Consider the following 22,148-nt stretch of genomic DNA (forward strand, 5'->3'; position numbering starts at 1 on the left):
GTGGATAGAAAAAAATTCTGAAAGTAGGATGAAATTCTATGAATACAAACAAAAAAAAACACTTTGAAATAATCTAGATAGATACTGGCTAAAAATAGAACACAAATGTACTCGGCCTTCGTGCTATATCATAATGTGGTTCGAATGAATGCCACTGGGTGCTATAATTGAAAATCTCTCGACAAACGAAATTGCTGTCGCCGTAAGATTACTTGAAAATGAACGGGAAAATCCAAAGTAGAATAAGTGCAATCTGTAAATTGGTTTAGATTTTAAATTACATTTAACTCAGTCACATATACTTTGTAATATATTTTTAAAATAATTAGTCAAAAAACTTTATATTAACTAGATGATCCGGTGAAATTCGTACGTACGTATGTTGCAACTTTTCTCTAAAGTTACACCCTATTTTGTTAAGTCCTTCAAAAATTAATTCTCAGTTTTATGGCTTCCTAAATACATAATGAATTACTTATCCAACTATTGAAAATGGAATATATTCAGCAAGATGTCAAAAACAATTGAACTAGGATCACACAGGGCAGTTCATACAAAGCGTAATTACTATGAACCTATTTAGTAATACCTTCTTCTTGGACGTGGACCTATATAAACTAAAAACAAAATATAAACACTGCCATCTCTAAAAACTTTTCTATAATATCTTAGTAATATATCTTAATATATAAGGTATGTAAGGCTAGCTAAAATTTATACAAGATCTTATTGTTGTTGTATTGTTGAAAAAAGAAAAACAGTTTGCCAACTAAACGAGAAGAGTTAACAAAAATAGGGCACTATACAAAATTAAAAAGTTTTCATTGTTGAACATTATATAAAATACAATGAAAATACAAATAATAATATAACAAATATAAATACAACAAATAATAAAATGGCAATATTGATTTAGCTTTGGTAATTGTAAAGAGAAACTGTTAAATACACTAACTATACACTAACTATAACAGAGCAAAGAATAATTTAAAAATGATATGTTACTAAAACTGGTTTTCACAGTATTTTCAATATAAGATCAGAAATATATTTGGTATATAACATTAATTAGAATAATAAATAACTGATAAATAATTATAAATAAATATATAATAATAATTTCCAATAAGTTTCAGTATTCAGTAAATAAAGTTTTGATAGGTCTAAATTACTATACTATCGAATATTATAACAAAGTATCATAAGTAATATTATTTTCAAAATAACAACTTGAAAGCATCAAATATAAGTATGCATGATCTTTCTTTACTTTTATATTATAAACACAAAAATGGAATAATAAATGAAGTAATACATGTTTGTAAGTGAAAGTAGAGAATCTATGAATAAACCCATTAAAACAACTAACGAGCACAATTAGGTAATTTTAATAATATTCATACATATATATAAGTTCAAACAAAAAATTTTGATAAGGTAACTTATCTTATAACATTAATCGTTAATTATTACCTTAATATGTATTACTTTGTGATATTTCTTTCAAATAACTAGTATAAAAACTTTATATATTAACTAATTGATTCGTTGAATTACGTATGTTCATAAGACCACACCTCACATAAAGAAATAGGATAAATTTGTTCTTCTAGTATCTCTAAGTATTTAAGATTTTGGTGCCTTATTACTGATAAAAATTTGAATGTTACCAAAAACTTACTTGGTATAATACCGGAAAATGAACATGAAAATGACCTAATGCTGTAGGCTTTGCGCCAAACGATGTGAATTGGAAACAATTATTATATTTTTGAACGGTGGTCAAGAATTTCCCACCCGAGAAACTAATGAGCGTGAATCTAGAGATGTCACCAACTGTGTCAATTTTACTTTTCCACAGGTGTAACGTAACCCAGTAGATTATCCGCTGTATTCTAATGTTTTATTATATCGACAATCATACCTACATATGTACGAAATATAGATTGTGACAAATTTTTAAATGGCCAGTACGAATAATCTTTATATTATCTTCAATGTTTAAAACTTTATAAATCATAACCACAGTTTTATAATAGTAACCGGTAGTTTTAATCAGTATTCAAGATTTTTTGTCACTTAATACATTTCCAAACAGACCCTTAAATATGTGACAAACAACATAAACAACTATCCTTTTTCAATCTATTGATGACTGCGAAAGTAACACTTTATATGAAAAAACGAAATTGTTGTATTACTGTTTTCCTTGCAATTGATCTCAGAATTCCGTAAATATTTTATAATCAAAATTCAAATCTAGCATATGTGCACTATGTAGTTTTATAAATAGTTAATTGCTAATCATGAAACTCGAGGATATTGCTAATTACTATATCCAAATTTTAATGCAATACCATTACCTGAATCCTCAGGAATAGTTAATAATAATTTTAGCAAATAAATTGAATAATTTGTAACTACTATTTTATTAACAAATGTATTATTGCATCAAGCGCAAACATTGCTGACTTTTACCTAAATAATGCTTGAGAAGGGGTCACTGATAATCGCCGGCAAAATAATCCCCTTGACAGAACGTGAAATGATGACAAATTGCCTTTTTTCCTGCTAACATTGGGTAAGCTTTAAATACTACTAAAAAGTGACTACTAAAAACAAAGGACATATGAAATTATTTATTCTTTTATCCATATTTAAAATCATTAATTTCCCTATACAAAATATAACATAAAAGAAAATATATTTTTAAATATTTTATTGCACCAACTAAGATTAATAATCTCACTTAGAACCACAATTCATTACGTTAAATGATTAAATACCATGCCAGAAGACATGTGGTGTTACTAAGCGTCATTCTTCAAAAATAAAATAAAATCTATCTTTTACCATGGATCATCACTTGATATTGATAATATCATATATCACTAAAACCATATATGTCGCTTCATTTACGTACTATTATATATATCCTCTTAAATAGCATTTACGTAAGATGGTGTATGGCATTAAAGTGATATAACAAAGAAAATTACAGAAGTATACGTTGACATTTATAAGTTACACTATCTATGGTAAGACCTTCAAAAATGAACTATAAGTTTTATGGGATTTTAGTTACTTAATGAACTACTAATTAATGCTGAAAGAATTTGAACGATAATCACACAGGGTATGTCATACAATTAAATACTATAAATCTATTTAATAATTCCTTCTCTATATGGCCACGAACCTATATAAAGTAAAAATAAGTTGGCTTACACACTGCTATCTATAGAAGCGTTCCATATGTAAAGGGTGTCTAAAATTTACACAAAATTCACAAAGTTTGCAAAAAAAAACCAATTTAGCAACTAAACAATTAGAGTTAACAAAAACTAGCATATAAGATTAAAATGTTTTCATTATTGAACAATATTTATAACATAGTGAAAAAAATAAAAAATCTGCAAATTCCGTGCAAAATAAACTGGGAATACTGATTTAACTTTCGCAATTTCAAAGAAAAATTGTGTTAAATACACTAGCCATCCGATAAGTAGAAACTCAAATGTTAATATCAGCGCAGTTCCTAAGAGTTTTGGTGCCCCAAATTCACCAAGCATCAAGTCCAGGGCCCATGAACTGTCAATATCAAGAAGCTCAGTTCTGTGCAAACTAATTAAAGATATATACTTCCATGTTTATATGATATAATTCAGTTTGCAGACTGATAACACATGCAATGAAATTGGTTCGATGAATGGATTACTGAACATTGATCATTTGATTGGGTTTCATGGCTTTGATAAATTGATTTTGATCATGGTTTATTCGATTTTTTTCATCATCTCGAAATTGCCCGTATGTGACTGAGTCAACGCACATATAATAGCAGAAGAACAATTCCATGGTGTTACTGTTAGGTATGGATTAAGGGTTGTACTATTAGTAATAATCGGTATCACGACATTGATCTAGACATGTAATTCAAGCTGCTGCCACAGGCCATATATAATTTATATAAGATATTATAAGTAAAATTAAATTTTAACAACATTGAAAACATGTCTTAAAGGAACTGAATCTTTGTATCTCTCGAAAAAGTGTAATATTCTTTGATTACAGACTTATAATTAACAATATTTATGTTTATATAGCATAAACCTAAGAAGTTCTTAAAATTTATCTACTTTTACAAGAGTTTATTTCTTATTAAAAGCTTCACGAAACTCTACGTCTGCTTTTAAAAGAAATATTTTTGTGAAACAGTTTAAAGATGTATGGATAATATTGCCAAACGAGTTATATTATTACCTTAATAACATATAAAAATTGTTTCAGATACAATAAGTGTTAAAGAAAACTTGTATCTAGAAACAAGTGTTTCTCGGTGATAGAACATGCTAATTAAAGTTAGTTTCTCGGTTAATTTGCATTCAACTGGAACTAGAGAATGTCGTAAGGAAATACTAAGAATTCGTGCCGAATAATGCAGCTTGTGCAAACTATTTGCAGAATACTAAGAACTAAATATGCCTCCAGGTACATTTTTATCGGCCATGATCTGAATACCAAATGAGAGCCAATGTTCATTGATTAGTCCGACGTTTACACTCCTGCTTTAACTCAGGATCGATTCGAGGGAATTTTCTTTTGTTCGTTCTTTACATCCCAGCAATGTCTGGAGATTAAATCTGTTTCGGCTTTTTTCACTCCATTTTATAGGTGGTTTTGGTAAAACTGACAAATAATTTTTTAGCTTTATATAAAAATTATCGAAAAAAAAAAATAATAATGTAGCATAATAATACAGTATCAAGGAAAGTTAATTTCGCTTCTTTCATGTTTTTCAAAGTGAATTTATTTATGCTAATGATCGCACAGTGGTGGAAATTCGACTACACAAATAATATAGTAAATAGAATAATAACAGAATAAATAAAAATTGTATGTTATCCTTCGATACATAATATGTTATACTGATAATATTTTCAACAAAAGATCAGAAATATATTTGATATGTAATATAGATTAAAGTAATATATATCTGTAGAAAAAAACAAAGTATTGACAAGATAAAATTACTATACCACTGAATATTATAACAAAAGTATTGTAAGATTATTTTCAGTAATATCATAGTTTCAGACCATCAAATATAAGTATATATGATTTGGTTACCTTTATGTTATAAACATAAATATAGAATAGTAAAGGAAGTAATACATGTGTGTATATTAAAACAGCAAATATATGAGTAAAACAACCTTGAAATTGATTTCACTTTAGCATGTATAGTAAAACAATAACATATTAGGTTATTTATTTTTTACAATTCATAAATGTATATTAAAGAATTTATTTACAAAAATTAAATGAACTGTTGACTTTTCAAAAATTAGGTTCAAAGAATAATATGCCATATAGTAACATATTTTATTACATTAATCAGTAAACACTCATATATGTATCAATGATTTAAAATGTAGGAAAACTACTCTCAATAATTCATAATTTGTTCTATTTGTGTTACGCGTTACATCTATACAAGGTATGTAGTTAGTTTCATTGCAACTGCAACATATTTTTATTACTTGAATTATATATTCATATAGTCTTTACCTTTCACACATATTTCTCACCTAAAAACTGATTAAAAGCACTAAAAACCAACAGGAACTAAAATATATATGGTTCTATAAATTAACAGACAATCTGCAGATGAATTCTGATTGGTTAATCGCATGTTTCAATCGCATTAGTTGCAAAAGGTAGAGAAACAATTTACCATTTTGGGAAGGTTCGTACAAGAGCAGAATAAAAAATCCTTTTCAAACTCATCAAACACTTAGCACTACCTTCCCAACACAACAATGCAATGTTACAAAGCAAAACTGCAATATTTGCAACCGTTTCTTTATAAGGTTGATTCTAGGCTTTTCCTAGAATGTACTTTAGTATTATGCAAATAAGCTAAAATTGTTTTATGGTCGACGTTTGGTTTCGATTTTTTTTTTCGAATGAAAACGAGCAAACCAAAACTCAAGCATTCACTCAAGCATTTATCAATATAAATATTTTCCTATATCAAATATGAAAAACATATTCTGGAAACTAAGTTTTTCGAGGAAACATTTAACTGATTTAACGAAAAATAATATATCCATGTAGTTAGATCAATATTACTGAGAGATATGCAGCTTCTTTAAGACCATCTATTAAAAAAAAATCAAAATTACTTTATCATATAACATATACGATTTTAATTAAAAAAAAGATTTAATCAGCTAAATAATAACTGCAAGTCAATGACGAATGAGGAAACAAAACCAAATACCAAAATTGATGATATTTATATATTTTATATCTCATTATCCCCTTGCTACAATGTATTACTAATAATCTCTAAGTTATTCTTGTTATTAAAATTTATGTAACAATTTGTTTCAGCCCACAGAAGCATGAGAACTGTCACAAATTACTTCCTGGTGAATCTAAGTACAGCAGATTTATTACTGACCCTTTTCAACTGTATATTCAACTCTATATACATGATTCAAAGGTAGGTATTTAAATTATTTTATATGATTATGTTTTAAAACATTGATGTTTAATTCTACTAAAATAAATAGAGTTTTCCAATAATTAAATAATATAAGGATTAGTTATTAATATTAGTTTGGATATAATTCAATTATATAGATTTAAATTTAAAACCGCTTAAATGTTAGTATATATTTTAATTATTGGAATTTAGTTTATTAACTATATTTAAATAAATTAATGATTATTACTAAAATATTGTAATAATAAACGTTAAAATTATTTAGAAGTATTAAAACAATTTAATATACCCAAATATCTCAGTGAACTGCTGTTAGAGTACACTACATCAAAAAGAGTGAGGAAAATATTTCAGTTCTCGGCGCGAATTTTTCAAAATGTCTTTATATAGCCTATCCAAAATAGCAGCGAACTCAGGTCATCAATATGTATAAAGTATTGCCTATTGTAGTTTGTAATTTCGTTTTAATTTCAGACAATATGTCCCTTCTCATTCTATTCAAGTTAAAAAAAGACGCACTGCTGTCTGATGTGTCCGAACATGTAACCAAATCAACCAATACAATTCTTCTAGTTGTCAAATGTCTGCAAAATTCCTCAAAACATTAGTGATATGAAACATAAGAGTCTAGAAATTGTTTTGGCGATTTGCTTGTTTTGATAAATTTCAAATCGTTGATCAATATTTGTGATTACTCCAATTGAAAATGCCGAAGCCAATAAATAGTCAGTCAGAAACAGATTACGTCTTTAATCAACTACTTTGGAAAGAAATCAGGTAATGGGTGTCTCTTCTTACCAGTAAAATGCATTAGAGAGATAAAAATTGATATTAGTAAATATTAAGTTGCTGCGGTTTTCAGTGGAAATACTTTTGTCATATTGCATCTGCACTGAAAATTAGTACAAAATTCTCTCAAAAATTAAAACCAATATAATCCTCGATTCACCGAAAAGAAAGCGTCGCATACCTTGATCTTAGTTCTATTCGAAACTAAATTTATGGAATTTATAAAAACAGTGAGTAGTTTTTTCCAATATAAACATAGTTTAATACAAATACTTCAAAGACAACTGTTAGTCCAGAAAATATCCACAGAAATGTTTAGAGTATGCAGCTCCTTGTAATTGTAAATAAAGTAAAATAAGTAAGTAAATTATTGAATAAGTTATCCCTTCGTACACTGTTATTCAACATAGGATATAAATAGTGTAAAAATAACCCAGGAGAAGGTCTAGCAAAACTTAAATGGAACTTTTAGATCAGCAAAGATGTAATTAAGGAATGGCTTGCATAACATAAACTAAGTTTTTAAAATACCATGAAAAAATGAAGCATTACAAATTGTTAATTAGTAAATATATTAGAGTATTAGCTCTTCTTCTCTATCATTGCACATTCAATTAGACCGAATTGTTGTGGGATGTGGTAAAGATTTAATAGAACGGACATGAACGCCGAAAAAGATATACAAGCAAAAACTGTATCGATATTTGGAAAGAAGAATTACAGCGCCCTTCGGTTAACTTCAAATTTCAGAAGAAGCAAGGTGTGAAGAATAAGTCGGATCCCCACCCACTACCCGTAGTGCTTCCCATTTCAATGTTTAAGATTATGTTTTCACCATGCATGCTTTTCTACAACATATTGTCGAGCGTTGCCATGTTGAAGAATAATATTGTTGTGTTTTTGCTCGTAGTCCTGCTGTTTTTCGCGCAGTATTCAGCTCAGGCGCATTAATTGTAGTTGATAGCGATCACCTTTCATCGATATATCATCGAGTAATGCGTTCAAACCCTCGTAATCGATTTTTCGTTGTTGTCCAGACCTCTCTTTTCCTTTGCTGTCAAAATTTCCACTTTTAAAACATCGAAAAAGTACGAACATAATGAAATCGATTTAATATTTTTCATCAAACTAAAGTAAAAATAAGTAAAACATCCCGCATATGCGATTTACTCAATACAAACGTACGCAACCTGATGCATCTGTGTGGCTTAACCTCATACCATACATGACAATATGCTTGTCAGAAAAACTATTTATATAAAAATATACTCTCGATTAAGTACTTATAGAATCAGTCACTGTCATCCGTACTGGAGAACCTTATATAAACCGCATTTTTACTGGACCTTTATATATCTGTTATATGAAGAAATTTATTTATATAACATTACACTCAAAAGGACATACATATTCGTCTGTAAATCACAGTCTATCCCGCGTAAGAACTTGTATCTCTGGCAAATGGTTTTTATTGATCTTAACAACTTTCGCTAAAAGATACTGAATTAATAACTCCTTGATAAGGGCGTCTTAATAAAACAACAATAAAAGTTGGTTTTACTTACAACCATTTGATGCTATGAAATAATCACAACGAAGGAAGCAACGAAAGAAAGATAATAGATAGTAATTTATTTACCCTTTTTATAATAACTTACCGATATCCGAAAAAGTGTCAATTTTTTTTATTACTTGATGATATCAATGTTTTATAGTCGTTATCTCAGAGCAATTCTCAATGTTAATAAAAATAAATCTATAATACTTAAGCTTTGCATAACTTTATTGTTTTAGATTCTTACTGAGATGTTTTCCGATAATGATCAGCTTGAGAAACTAAAATAGGGAACATTAAAGCAAAAAATAATTAAAACAATATGCAATATTCTATGAGCTTTTGATGTATGTTTATATGTGATAGTAAAAACTTAATGTCTTTTTATCTAACTTACACGCCCCATTCTGTCCTTGAATTTGACTTGTAAGTTTTATTACTCTGAAATTACACCAACCATATAACGTACAATTTAAGTAAATAATAAATAATAAGATGAGAAATATGTGTAATTGAGATTGCAGATAAAAACAATGTATATAAAGTATGATGCAGTTTTAAAATCGACCTCGAAGAGGATTTATTTATTGATGGATTTATCAATGCAGTAAGTACCGTGTGGTAGGTACGAAGGTGATTCCAAAATGTCACAAGAATCTTTTCGTGTGCTATCATTTTTTGAGCAGGAATATGTTAATGTGTTTCCATGTTGCTCTGTATTCCTTCATTTTAAGTCTTAACACATAACAATTATATTATAAATATGAAAAAGACCCCAATAAAATAGTTATCCGTATAAAAAGTAGAATTGTGAATGTATGTCGCTAAAATAGAGCGCGGCTACCAAGACGCAGTAGTAAAAGCGACAGAACAGTCCTATTGGCAGGTTCAAATTCTACCGGGACATGATTGTAAATATATGCTTGTAATTGTTTCTAATTGTGATTATCTGCAGGCGGGAGAGTAAAGACCAACAAGGAAAAGCATCCCAATCAAGTTAATAAATACTCTGGGTAAAGCAAAACCCACGATATATGGATATATTGGTCCGATCGCTAAAATATCGAAAAGGTTCACGTAACTAAAATATGCTGAGACTGACATCATTCGCACGTATTTTTTATTTTAATTTGAGTTCATAAGTATTAGTAATACATATTATACATAATAAATTTGGTTTAAATACCAATAAAACCAAACCGTTCCCGTCATTCTTGCCCTCCAAAGAAGTTAAATTACGACGTGTTGCACTAGAAACGACACGCATCATTAATATAAATGAGTGTTGATACTACTAATCAATTCTGCACAGCTCCAGTGAAGTACATAATAAAAAAAAGTTTATTCTTCTGGAAAAGAAATGTCAGCTCTTCAGATAAATTTTAACGTTCTGGCGACTTGTTCCTGGCTCACCTTTTATAAGGTGTTTTCTTTATGAGTTCTCGTAAAATTTATACGACTTTTCGAAATGAAGATTTAAAGTAGAACGTAAATGTGACGTGTAAATGTGATGTGTGTTTTCTCGTGTCTCACTCAAAACTATATCATATTTGTGCGTTTATCCGCGCGAAAACCGCGATGGATATTATGGAAGATGCATCCATTCTTTTAAATTCATTTTTTGCCTGTTTCCTGGTACCCTGTTATTACCTTTTCGCACTGATAACGAAGTTTTATTGGTTACCGTCATTTTGATTTTACATTTAGACGAAGATATATGACACGCGTTTCTTTATATTATTATAATGCTATTTTAATATGTATGAATATATCAATGAATAATATCAATGAATATTAACAATACAATATTTTCGATTTTCATTCACATTTTATAGTTTCACTTGGTACTTAAAACTAACTTTTTACACAAAATGCATACGTAAAATCACAATTTTTTTCAATTCTTTAGTGATAGTACACACATACGTATCAATACTATACAAGGATCTACACATTAGAATATATTTATGATTTAAGTCGATATTGACCTAGATGCCCCTCTGCTATCTTTCAACATAATTGTGGATATAATTAGTTGAAGGGTATTTTCAGATCAGACGTATGCGATAGGGCTCTATTCGTTGATGCTGCTGAGTCAACATTATTCATGATATAGCCTATATTAAAACATAAAATTTATAATAGTAAAAGAAAGGTCAAAATATTGACAACTAACTGACCACCAGCAATGAATCAAAATAACATATCACAGACTGATATAATCAACCAAATACCTTCTTTGTAATAACTATTTTGGAATACGGAAAACAGTAGTTCACAGTAAATTAACATCAGATACAGATATAGAAATTATTTTATCCGATACATACTTTACAATGTAATAGATATAATATGATAACCATACGAGTAGCGACAGAAAGGCTCCAGATAGTAACAGTTTGGTCTTGGATTGACTTTATTGGAAAGTGTAACGATCAGTTAAAAAAACATAGAGACTATATATAACCAAACCTTATATTCACTTCATCATAATTCATAAGCGGCGCTAAGGGAGAATAAAACCAATACTATGCTGTTGGTGACGCAGGGCTTCCAATATTCTTTACCAAATCTCGCCAATTTGAATAATCGGTTGCAACGTTCTCTCCTAAGTCCATCTTCGTCTGGTTTTCATATTGACCTGGTAAATTTTTCATACTTCGTCGTTTTTAGAACTACTTGTTACACTTTAAATCCAATAGATCGATTTCGCCACAGAAGTATGTAAGAAAATCGCTAACAGGAATTATGATTAGATAGACATGTACAAATCAGTACAATCTGTCTATCTGAATTTGTTTCTAATGAATCATTTATAAAACATTGAGATGGTTTTCAACTTGAAATGCTTAATTTCTCTTATTGTTCTAAGTTCATGGAGTATCTTACAATCTATTTGACAATAATAGAACTAAAACTCCGACCACATCTTAATAATATTTACCATCCTTCAAAAAAAATTTTTCAATATAGCCTTAATTAAAGACAATGTATAAGTCACCGGAATCTGTGTGCCAAAACATAGTAAAAATTTTATAAATTAAAAGATTAACTATGGAACAAAAACACATTCGAGTACGACTTTAAAAAAAGGTAAAATAATTTTGTGAACTATTATAATATTATGGACAAGACGAGATTAATTCTAAATTAAAACAAGAGCAGAGAGGTGTGAAGCCGGCTATTTTGCTGTGAAATGTATTCAGAAATATACCCAAGAGATTTAAGTTTAATGGCTTAAAATTTAGTATTATATATTTTATTTATCACTTAAGTTAAAGTTAAAACTATATGACCTTATATTTAATATAACAATACTATTTAAGATCTATATGAAATTAAAAAATATACATTTTGCTCTTACAGGAATTGGCCTTTTGGAACCATGTATTGTACAATAAGCAATTTTATCGCTAATGCCACAGTTGCTGCAAGTGTCTTTACACTAACAGGAATATCGTGTGACAGGTAAGTTATTCTGCTAGTTCCTTTTCCCCACTTTCATTATCCTTTCATTAATTTAGATACTTAGCCATCGTTTACCCTCTACAACCAAGAATGTCCAAGACATCTTCACTTGTAACGATCTTCTTTATTTGGACTGCCAGCATGATATTTGCGTTACCATGTCTTTTATATTCAGCTACAATATCACACAGGTACGTAATATATTGGTAAGAAATTGGCGTAATTATTCTAGTATTAAAAAACTTATATAATTAAAAAAATTGGATACATTTATAATGATTGCAGAAAATCTAATAAATTATTAATAAATTTTATAACGGAAAATATTGGTGAAACCATTGGTTTAACATATTAAAGTCATTAATAAATAAAATAAAACTTAAAGCCATCCATCTTTCCATGTATACCATGGGTTAATAATATAGGCTCTTCATTATCTTTCAAACTAGATAGAGGTACCGTGTCGAAGTACGTTACCAAGCGGTGCCATGACCAAACCAAACTATTTTGAACTGTATGCCAAGTGGATACGCTGCGTGGACAGAACTTAGAGCTGCAACAGTTCATTCGTCAACAGTTATTTCTCAAAAATATTCCGATTCGGTATCTATATATTATATATATACTACGAACTCTTGACTTTTTGAACTAGGAATTGTAGAATAGTAGATCCACTTTTCATCGCCAATCACAATACGCCACAGATTTTTTTTAAATAACTATACAAGCAATGAATGTTGTTAAGAACTCCTTTTGAAACTGTCTGCCGTATATAAAATTCTGGAAGCAGTTATTTTATTATCTGCTAAACTATCTGAAACTTCTGAGAATTTAAGTTGAGATTTAGTTCAATGTTTTACAATTATCTTGAGACAGGACCACAGACCGTTGGTTGACATTAACATCAAAATAACTACTTCTGAATCGTTTAATTCTAAACCGACAATTACAAGATGACGCTTTCAAAAATAATATGTTCTATTTTATACAGAAATTAAGATCGCTACAGATAATTTCAACTGACTCTGGTCTTAAAGTAATTTGATTTCTTAATTATTTCTGCCCATGAATTATTAGGAACAACAACTGGAGAATACGTTTAGTAAATTAAGTAACTTTAGTAAAAAGTCTGGTTTATATCAATTCATATATTATGTGGATTTGTAAGTTATTTGTCATATCAAAATTATTAGGATTTATATACTTTTTGAAAAAAAAACTGTTTTAATATCAAGATTTTCGATTCAACTGAATTTCATGCATAACAATTGACGCACCGCCTGCTTTGGTGAGTCTTAACAGTTAGACAGCAGATAAAAAGTGTAGATTCCCAAAGTTAGAGCAAGTGCAAAACTATCTGCGGTCAATAATTACAAAAACATGGATTAAAGTGATAGAGAAATAAGAATTTACATTGTCCTAGATATTCTATCTTTGTGATGTGATGTCATGTGATATTTATACTATAATAAGACAATTAATTATAATAATAACATAACTAACTTAATAAACTGTTGTCAAATGTATACCACTGGGCGGTCACTAATGGTAAAAAATAGTAGTATCAGAGCAACCATCATAACTAGTGAATGGCTAATACTTGCTGAAGAGAAATACCGTTTCAAGACAGCTATTAACAGTACATTATTACATAAAACACTGTATGTATTTGGTCACACGACGAATTACAATTACCACTGTACATAATATTTAACTGAGAAACACATTGAAAAATTAATATATTATAACAAAGACTAGTAATGATGAAGATATGTTGTTTTTGGATTTTACATCTTGTTCCTCTTTATCTTAACTATATACAAAACTATAATGATACGTCATTATTATTTAGAGGCATATTGGGTACCGGTCAAATGTTATGGACTAACAGAATTATTTCTAGGCATCAGTAATAATTTCGCTAGAGATTTTAAGTAGATCGCCAAAGAAGCTTTAACAATATCAAATTGTTTTCCTTAAAGCCATAAATAGCCAATCCTAAATAATCCATAAAATAATATATAAAATTCTTCTATCATATTTACTTCTAGCCGATGAACTCAAAAACTATTAATAGAAATTTGTCTATCTATTGTACGGTAATTATATGGAGTTTATCGAATTTCATTATTCATTTCATTCGTCTATACACCTAACTACTTCATGACAATTATTACGTATTGGAATTACTCGGAATATATGTTTTTCTGTAAAACGAAAGGATTTTAAGTTGTTTCAGCATATTGATACATTATTCTAATAAGTTTGAATTATACTTTTATTTTCTAATGTATAATGATAGTGTGCAGTTTCTCAATGAAATAAATCTGAAAATTCCTAACAAGTTGTTCGTTTTCGTTCAAAAGGCAGAAAAAAAATAGTGAGAATAGATTACCAATATTGAAACTATATCTGCTGGTTCTGTCATGATAACCTTGATACCTTGAAGTATTTGCTCTTTGTTTTGGCTTCCTAATGTTTAACCTGTCTCATAAAGGTAATAAGAGGTAAATAACACCGTCGATAACATATAAGGTTATGTCTCATTTGTATTGCTTATTGTATATACGAACAAATAACTATTCTTTTTCAATTGACAAATAGGAGCTGGATACTTAATATCATATGGTGGATTAAATTTTAAAAGTATTCAGGTTCATAAGGTCGGCTAACATAGCTATATCCTACGCCTGTAAGATTTCAAATGTCAAATATATCCAAAAAAATTCCCAAAAAAGATCAAATGAATCCTCTGTATATCTCCGTCCGAGTACAATTTATTCCAGTTTCTTAATGGATTTCTTTCTCTGCTAATGATGAGAAACTCAACACAGGTTTGTGAAAATCACTTCGAACAGTTTCTCCAATAGGTATCTAAAAAACAGGGGCCAAATTACGTTTTTTTTTTAAAATCGAAAGGGTACACATATAAGTGATTAATAAATGAAATATGAATAAATTGGCATTGAAAGACATAAAATTTTGCTTGCTTTTTTTTAACCCAACATAAAAAATTAATACATAGAATAGATTTCTTTATTTGTGATATTTTACTTTCTAGAAAAATAGTTCGATAAACATTTTTACAGCGCTATTATATTATTTTATCGGAAACCGATAAAAAATTTATAGGAACATATAAGTTTTTCTACATGTAATTACTTTATGATTGATAGTAAATCAATATAGATTGAATAATTAATGTATTTCCTTCTTGTCAGAATATTTAGTAAATTGTAGTATTCTAGAGAAAATATGTTAATTACTTCTTAATTGGTAAAAAAAGTTACCTAATCCTTAGAATACCTTTCTAAATTTCATTAATATTGCTCTTACCTTCCCGCAATATCCCTACTAAATTCCAAGGATTTAGAAAATTCGTTCCATTCTTTAAAATCCCTAGTAATCTAAGCTATTTTTAATACGTCATATATTAGTTACAATCTTCTTGGTTTTTATATTCCCTCGTTTTGGCTCTTGTGTCTGCTCAGACCATAAATCATCTACATAAAGTTCCTTGCTTAATGTTATATCCATACTCGAAGCCGGAGTTCATTTGTTTTATAAGTACAAAATATATCTTCTGAAGGGCATGTCAGATAATGACGACGTCTTAATTTCCTCGTTGGTTTTGACGCTCTTTCTTTGTAATGTAGTTTGGCAAACGCTGTAAATCAACTTCAGGATAATCTCCCAATGTTTCTTGATGAAACTACGTTCATCCTATTATTGTAATTCGAAGGTATCCTTATTTCATAGTCGGAATTATAGTTTAGTATAAGAGTATGTGTTATCATATTCAGCATTTTAGTGAAATAAGTTACTAATAGTTTTGGAATAAATACGTTCATGAAAATATCTATAATTTAATGCTTTCCTGTAAATTAATGTTGGGAGAATTATAATAAGTGACGCAACTTACTGCAATCATTATAATATATTCAGAATTCAACAATCTACGACAAAGTCATTCAAAACATGTAAATTATAAACGAATATTGAAGTATATTTGCTCGGGAAAAAGTAATTTATAGATATAGGAATCATTCTAAATCATTTTTATCATATTTTGAATTTGAAAGAGAAGCGGTGCAGCACAGGTTCATCAAAAGTTGCACGATGTTTGTGTAATGAGTTAAGTAAAATTCAATGTTAGAATCGGCTCGCTCAAAATCGTTCTGGTAATTTCGATATTTAGTTTTCAAAGACGCCACTTTCTTACCTGTTATAAAACAATTTTGAATTATTTGGGTACCCGAATACTAAAAGAAGCTCTATTAATTCTCAATTATTATTCAAATTTGAGTTCCACAAGAATTAAGCGTAACAAAGTGAATGGATAAAGTTTAAATTTTTGTGAATCGTAGTTTATTACGGATGACAAAAATGGGTTAATCATTAAAACGGTTTAATCATTAAAAGTTTGGAACGATTAATGCACTATCCACTATCATCAAATATTACAATTGAAGCAAACAATGAGAAGATATTTAAACATAGGACAGGCTGCACACATCTTTAATATCTCGATAAAAAGTTCTTCACCTTGTCTTTTATTTTATATACATAAATTTACTTTGAGACATAAAAAAACAAAAATTATTTTTAGGCAACTTAGTCTAAAAAACTTACATGTAGAATAGATTTCTTTGTTTGAAGCCGTAGTTGAGATCTTTTAATGCAGTTATGATATTAACCCGGACTGTGTCTCTATTAGGGATATCGAAAAAATATCGATACCAATGGGAAGAAAAGATAATTGAAAATATTGAACTATGGATTCATCGATAAAGACTGTACTGTGTGATTGTACTGAAATAATAATTTTAAAAATAATACTATAACTTCTATAGAAATGAAGTTAGTGAGCATTCCGGGCGAACTAACCATCAAATGTGGTACAATAATTTTGAATTTCGTTTTAGTAATAGCCTAACAATCTTATAAGCTTTCGAAACTACAATACTTCATCAAGTACTTTACAAAATCAGTGTTTAGACATGCTTCAACATATGACATAAAGTTTTCCTATTGGTTCTTAAGGTAGATCTCTGCTTAGTTTATTTTACTTGACTTGATTTCAATGACATTTGGTTCATACATTGTCCTTATGTAAGTATTGTTCGAAATGTTTGAAATTTCTATTTGCTACAATACACATACCAGGCAGTAAAAACTTAAAAAATGACATTGTTCAATGAAATATCATTACAAATATTAAGTATTACTAACCCTTAACCTGGTGAAATATAGCCCATCGAACTATTTGATTTACAAGAAACAAAATATATTGGTTCTTCTTAATCTAACCATAATAGGATTTTATTTGACAATTGTTAAAGCCCTATTTAATTAATCTTTTTCTTTGTATTTTGTGTCTATATAATCAGTAATGAACAGCAGTGAATGTTCAGTGAGTTCGGTTAGAAGTCAATTCTTCTGTCTAATTGGCATTAGAATCTTGTAGAAATATATTCTGACTTCATATAATAAATAATAATATAATATAATATAATAATAAGACCTGTACACATACATACCGTCCAGTGCAATGAAAATATCTATGTCACGCGCAGATTTGGAGAGCTTTAGTGCGCATTTAAAATTTTACTATTTCAAACGTCAATTTTTTTTTCAAAATGTAATTACTAAAATACGATAAAATACGAAAATACCACCTCAGAATAGTTAACCACAGAAATAAATAAAAAGGACGCAAAGACCACGCCCAAAAAAAAAGAAGACACCATAGGCAAGATCAGCAGAATCCTTAGAGAAACACAACGGAGATACAACATTCAAGACGGAAGAAACTGAGAAAAGCAAAACCTTCCTAACCAATCCCCAGAATTACGAGTGAACGATCGGAAGTATAAACATACGGAAGGATGATTGCAAGGCAACCGGTAATATGCAAGAATTGCTTCGCGTAGGAATGATTTGAACAACACGAAAACAATAGAAGTTTCAAAAATCAATGAGAATTATACGAGAAGCAATAGTGACCAAAAACATTATTATACTCAATATAGGGATATACTGTAACAAATATTTGCCTGCTTTGTTTTCCCTTTAAATAGGAAACATATTTCGAGAGCTGCATTTTTAATGTCAGATCATAGATCAAACGTAAAAGTCGACGGCAGAAATATGAGAATATTCTGCCGAATATAAAACAGATAATCCTCTTAACATTCCGTATGCTCGATCAAATTTTTATAAAATATATTTAACTTGAAATATCACATATATTAAATGGAAATAAATTTTATTATCTCGGACAATGAAAATAAGGCTTGTTTCGTAATTGAAAAAAAAAAGAACAGAAAAAAAAGCTGCTATCTAACTACTCAATGTAAAATATAAGACATCGGTAAAAAAGTTTCGGAACTGTAATAAATCCTTTGTTCTGGTCGACGGAAAACTTGTATTTAGAACTTTTTTTCCGTAAGTTTTCTTATATAGGTTGAAGAAAAATATAATAGGTAAACATATTTATTTACCTTAATACGCAACTATATTTGTTATTACTATTATTGCGCGGAACACAATAATTACCTAATATAACCAATTAATCAGTTACAATATCAAAATATTATCACCTTATTATATTCATAAATTTTTTTATACATAATTTAAAAAAAACGGATACCCTTTTCTTATTGGAATGGCTTTGGGAGGATCTCTTAAACCAATTTTTTTAGTTTGATATTTTTTGTTACGCATAAATTTTATTTAATATAAAAAGTGAGTATAAGAGGAAGATCAATCATAAACATTTAACAAGGTTATTCTTATATAGTTGTCAGATAAGGGATATCTATTCGAATATTAATGTAGACAAAAGACCAGTAGTAAGATTAAAGTAAGCCTGATTTGAAATTTATTATTAATTTTATCCCCATGTTAATTTATGGTTAATTCACCGTCACTTAACTTTCGACGGAGGCACCTTAACATAAGATAAGATAAATTCAATTTAAAAGAAACTTTATTTAATCTTTGATGTAGGCATAATATAGATGCATCTTATTTCTATGCATAAAAACTATAACTAGTGATCACCTTGTGGTGGAAATTCGACCACAATTTATAAAATCACTTATGTTTCTCTCATATCTTAGTATTAATCATTTCTATTTACAATATGTTGAATATAAGAGCAGAAATATATTTGATATATATACATTAATTACAGTCTGCATATTAAAATACTAATAATAAATAATATGCAAATATCTCAAAACTAACACTCATTACCCCTTTTTAATAGGCATTTAATTAAAACTGTTGCGACACAAATTTATTATGAATGGTTGGGACAGCCCTGTAAAATGTAAGTTACGCTAAATGTAGAATTCTTTCGGTTCTATTGTTAGAGGGTCTAATTTATTAGACTTTAACTGTTTTTAATATATATGACATGGAAAAGGATTATGACCTGATAAAAAACATAACGTTGGCAGTATACTGAAAGTCTGGTAAATATAGACAGGCAAAAAGATACCAAGTAAACAGAACAGACGTGTTCAACAAGGATGATTCCCATTGGCTCGTTGTCGAATGTTTCGGATAACGAGAGTTGTTAAATTGTATGGAGAAAAAGATACTATAGAATAGAATGAAGAAGAAAGAATTGATTGAGCATTAATTGAAGAAATTATTGTATTAATTGAAGTATTACTGAAAGCATAGAATTCCTGTCAACATTGGCCAATCTACACTTTTCATTAATAGTAAGTCCATGCGAATTGAATCATAATCCTTTTCCCATGACGTATTAATTAATATTTTTTAAATGTATATACATGTATTCATTATTATCAATTAAATAACTGGTCTTTGGGAATTAATTTACTAAGAGAGAAAATAAAATGTATTTAATTTACAACCTTGTTTTCTCTCCCGCATCTCAATAAAAACTTTTAATTAATTTTCATTAAGTCTCAATAATGAACAAAGTATTAATAAGTTTGAAGTACTACATCACCGAGCTTTATAACAAAAGTATCATGAGTGCGATTATTTTCAAAACTGCAACAACTTCCGACCATCAAATATAAGTATATATTAATAAAAATATGAAATATTAAATTAAGTAATATATATGTATATTAATTAAAACAACAAGGAACACAACTAGGTACAGTTATACAATATATTAATTATATTAATGTAATGTATATATAATTTTAAATGAACTATTGAGATCCCAAAACTTAGGTCTATAAAGTAAATAAATAAAATAATTGATAAGAAGTTCAAAGAGTAAAGTGTAACATAGTTACTTATTTTATTGAATTAATCGTTATACGTTTTCATATTTATCAGCACTTTAAAATATTTTCCAAATTACTGTTAATAATTCATAATTTCTTCTATTTATCCCATGTGTTCCACCTAGGCAAGTTATGCAGTTAGTTTGGCTTTATCCGCATATTTTCTTTACTTTATTTATGTATTAATATAATTTTTATCTTTTATACATATTTTTCATCTAAAATATATATTGCCTATTCGATAATAGAATAATTTCTTTACTTACATTTTTAAACAAAATTCCATCGTCCTTTACTTATTTATACACTATTCAATCTTTAAAAGAGTAACTGTCATATTTTTCCTGTCAATAAATTTACTTATTTCAAACTGTAAATTTATGTAATATTCTGGAATCTCACTATTACAAATAGCTTAATTTTCGTTAATCTACTGTTTTCTACCTTGCGTTGGGTCCAACATGAGAACAAAAAACTTCCCTAATTAAGGGCTTCATTTTAACACCTGATGCACAAATTAATGTATTTATTACCTGGGATATTGAGGCACGGCAGTGTTACCAAATGCATTTACTAATGAAACCTGAAATTGATTAGAAGTTAAGACCATCAAAACTTAATTTAGTTAATACCAGAAAAATTTTCTTAAATTTTACAATTACCTGTAATGCAATGATATAAGCAAGAACATTTTTTCTTAGATAGTCTGAGCTCACCAGATAACAAATTTATGGAAATTCTTAAAATTAAAAATGGATTGATTCATGTTTATATTATGATCCTGAAAAAACTACTTGCGAAAATCTATATACGTTCTAAACGATTCATGTTATTCTGGAATTTTGTTAATCTATATTAATATTATTAATCTATCTAATTCACAGCTTCCAATAAAACGGCCACATTAATTTGTTGTTCCTAAAAATAATGTAAAATGTAATTTTATATGGTCATATGGGAATAACCACAAATGATACCAAAACCTTAAACAACACTGCTTAAAATTAAATAGAATCATTTAATAACATCTTTACTCACTCACTTTTCGTATTAATGTCGTTTCGAATACAAAAGTCAGGATTTGTCTTCCGATTAAAATTACTCTGCCGGCATTTTGCGGTACAGCACTGCTAGATTTACAGAACGGCGAATCCCGAATATTCACCCTTTCTTTCAGGGCTGAACATACTCTTTATCTAGAAAAGTGTTCTTTAGCTCGTGTAGCGAGAAGTAAAAGTAGGCAGACCTGAAGATGGCAAATGAGATTATGCAGAAACATAGTTCAAACCTGAAAGATTGTTTTAATAACCAAACGCCAATATAAGCACGGAATACTGTTGCAGCTTAGCTTAATATAGCGAAATCGATTAATGATGCGTTAGAAATGCTTCCCTGGAAAGTTATATCCCATTCGCCATATTCAGCATATATCGCTTCAATGAATTATTGCTTAATTTAGTTACAAGGGTTGCTATTTATATTTTTAGTCTAATACTGAAAAGTTCATAATTTATTATCGAAAATATTTCTATTGTTTTTGAAG

At 28.7% G+C, this 22,148-nt stretch overlaps 1 protein-coding gene across 1 annotated transcript in view; it reads left to right on the top strand.

Annotated features, from left to right (window-relative positions):
• Window positions 1–22,148, top strand: part of LOC143190373 (tachykinin-like peptides receptor 86C) — a 209,139-nt gene that overhangs the window by 34,223 nt on the left and 152,768 nt on the right. The window contains exons 2-4 of the mRNA XM_076394618.1: window positions 6,400–6,511; window positions 12,225–12,326; window positions 12,383–12,517. Coding sequence (XP_076250733.1) covers window positions 6,400–6,511; window positions 12,225–12,326; window positions 12,383–12,517 — 349 coding nt within the window. The remainder of the gene's footprint in view (window positions 1–6,399; window positions 6,512–12,224; window positions 12,327–12,382; window positions 12,518–22,148) is intronic.

The sequence above is a fragment of the Rhynchophorus ferrugineus genome, unplaced genomic scaffold (assembly GCF_030347505.1).
Source record: "Rhynchophorus ferrugineus isolate W39M unplaced genomic scaffold, kcgeb_rfMv2 rfM2, whole genome shotgun sequence".
Lineage (NCBI taxonomy): Eukaryota > Metazoa > Arthropoda > Insecta > Coleoptera > Curculionidae > Rhynchophorus > Rhynchophorus ferrugineus.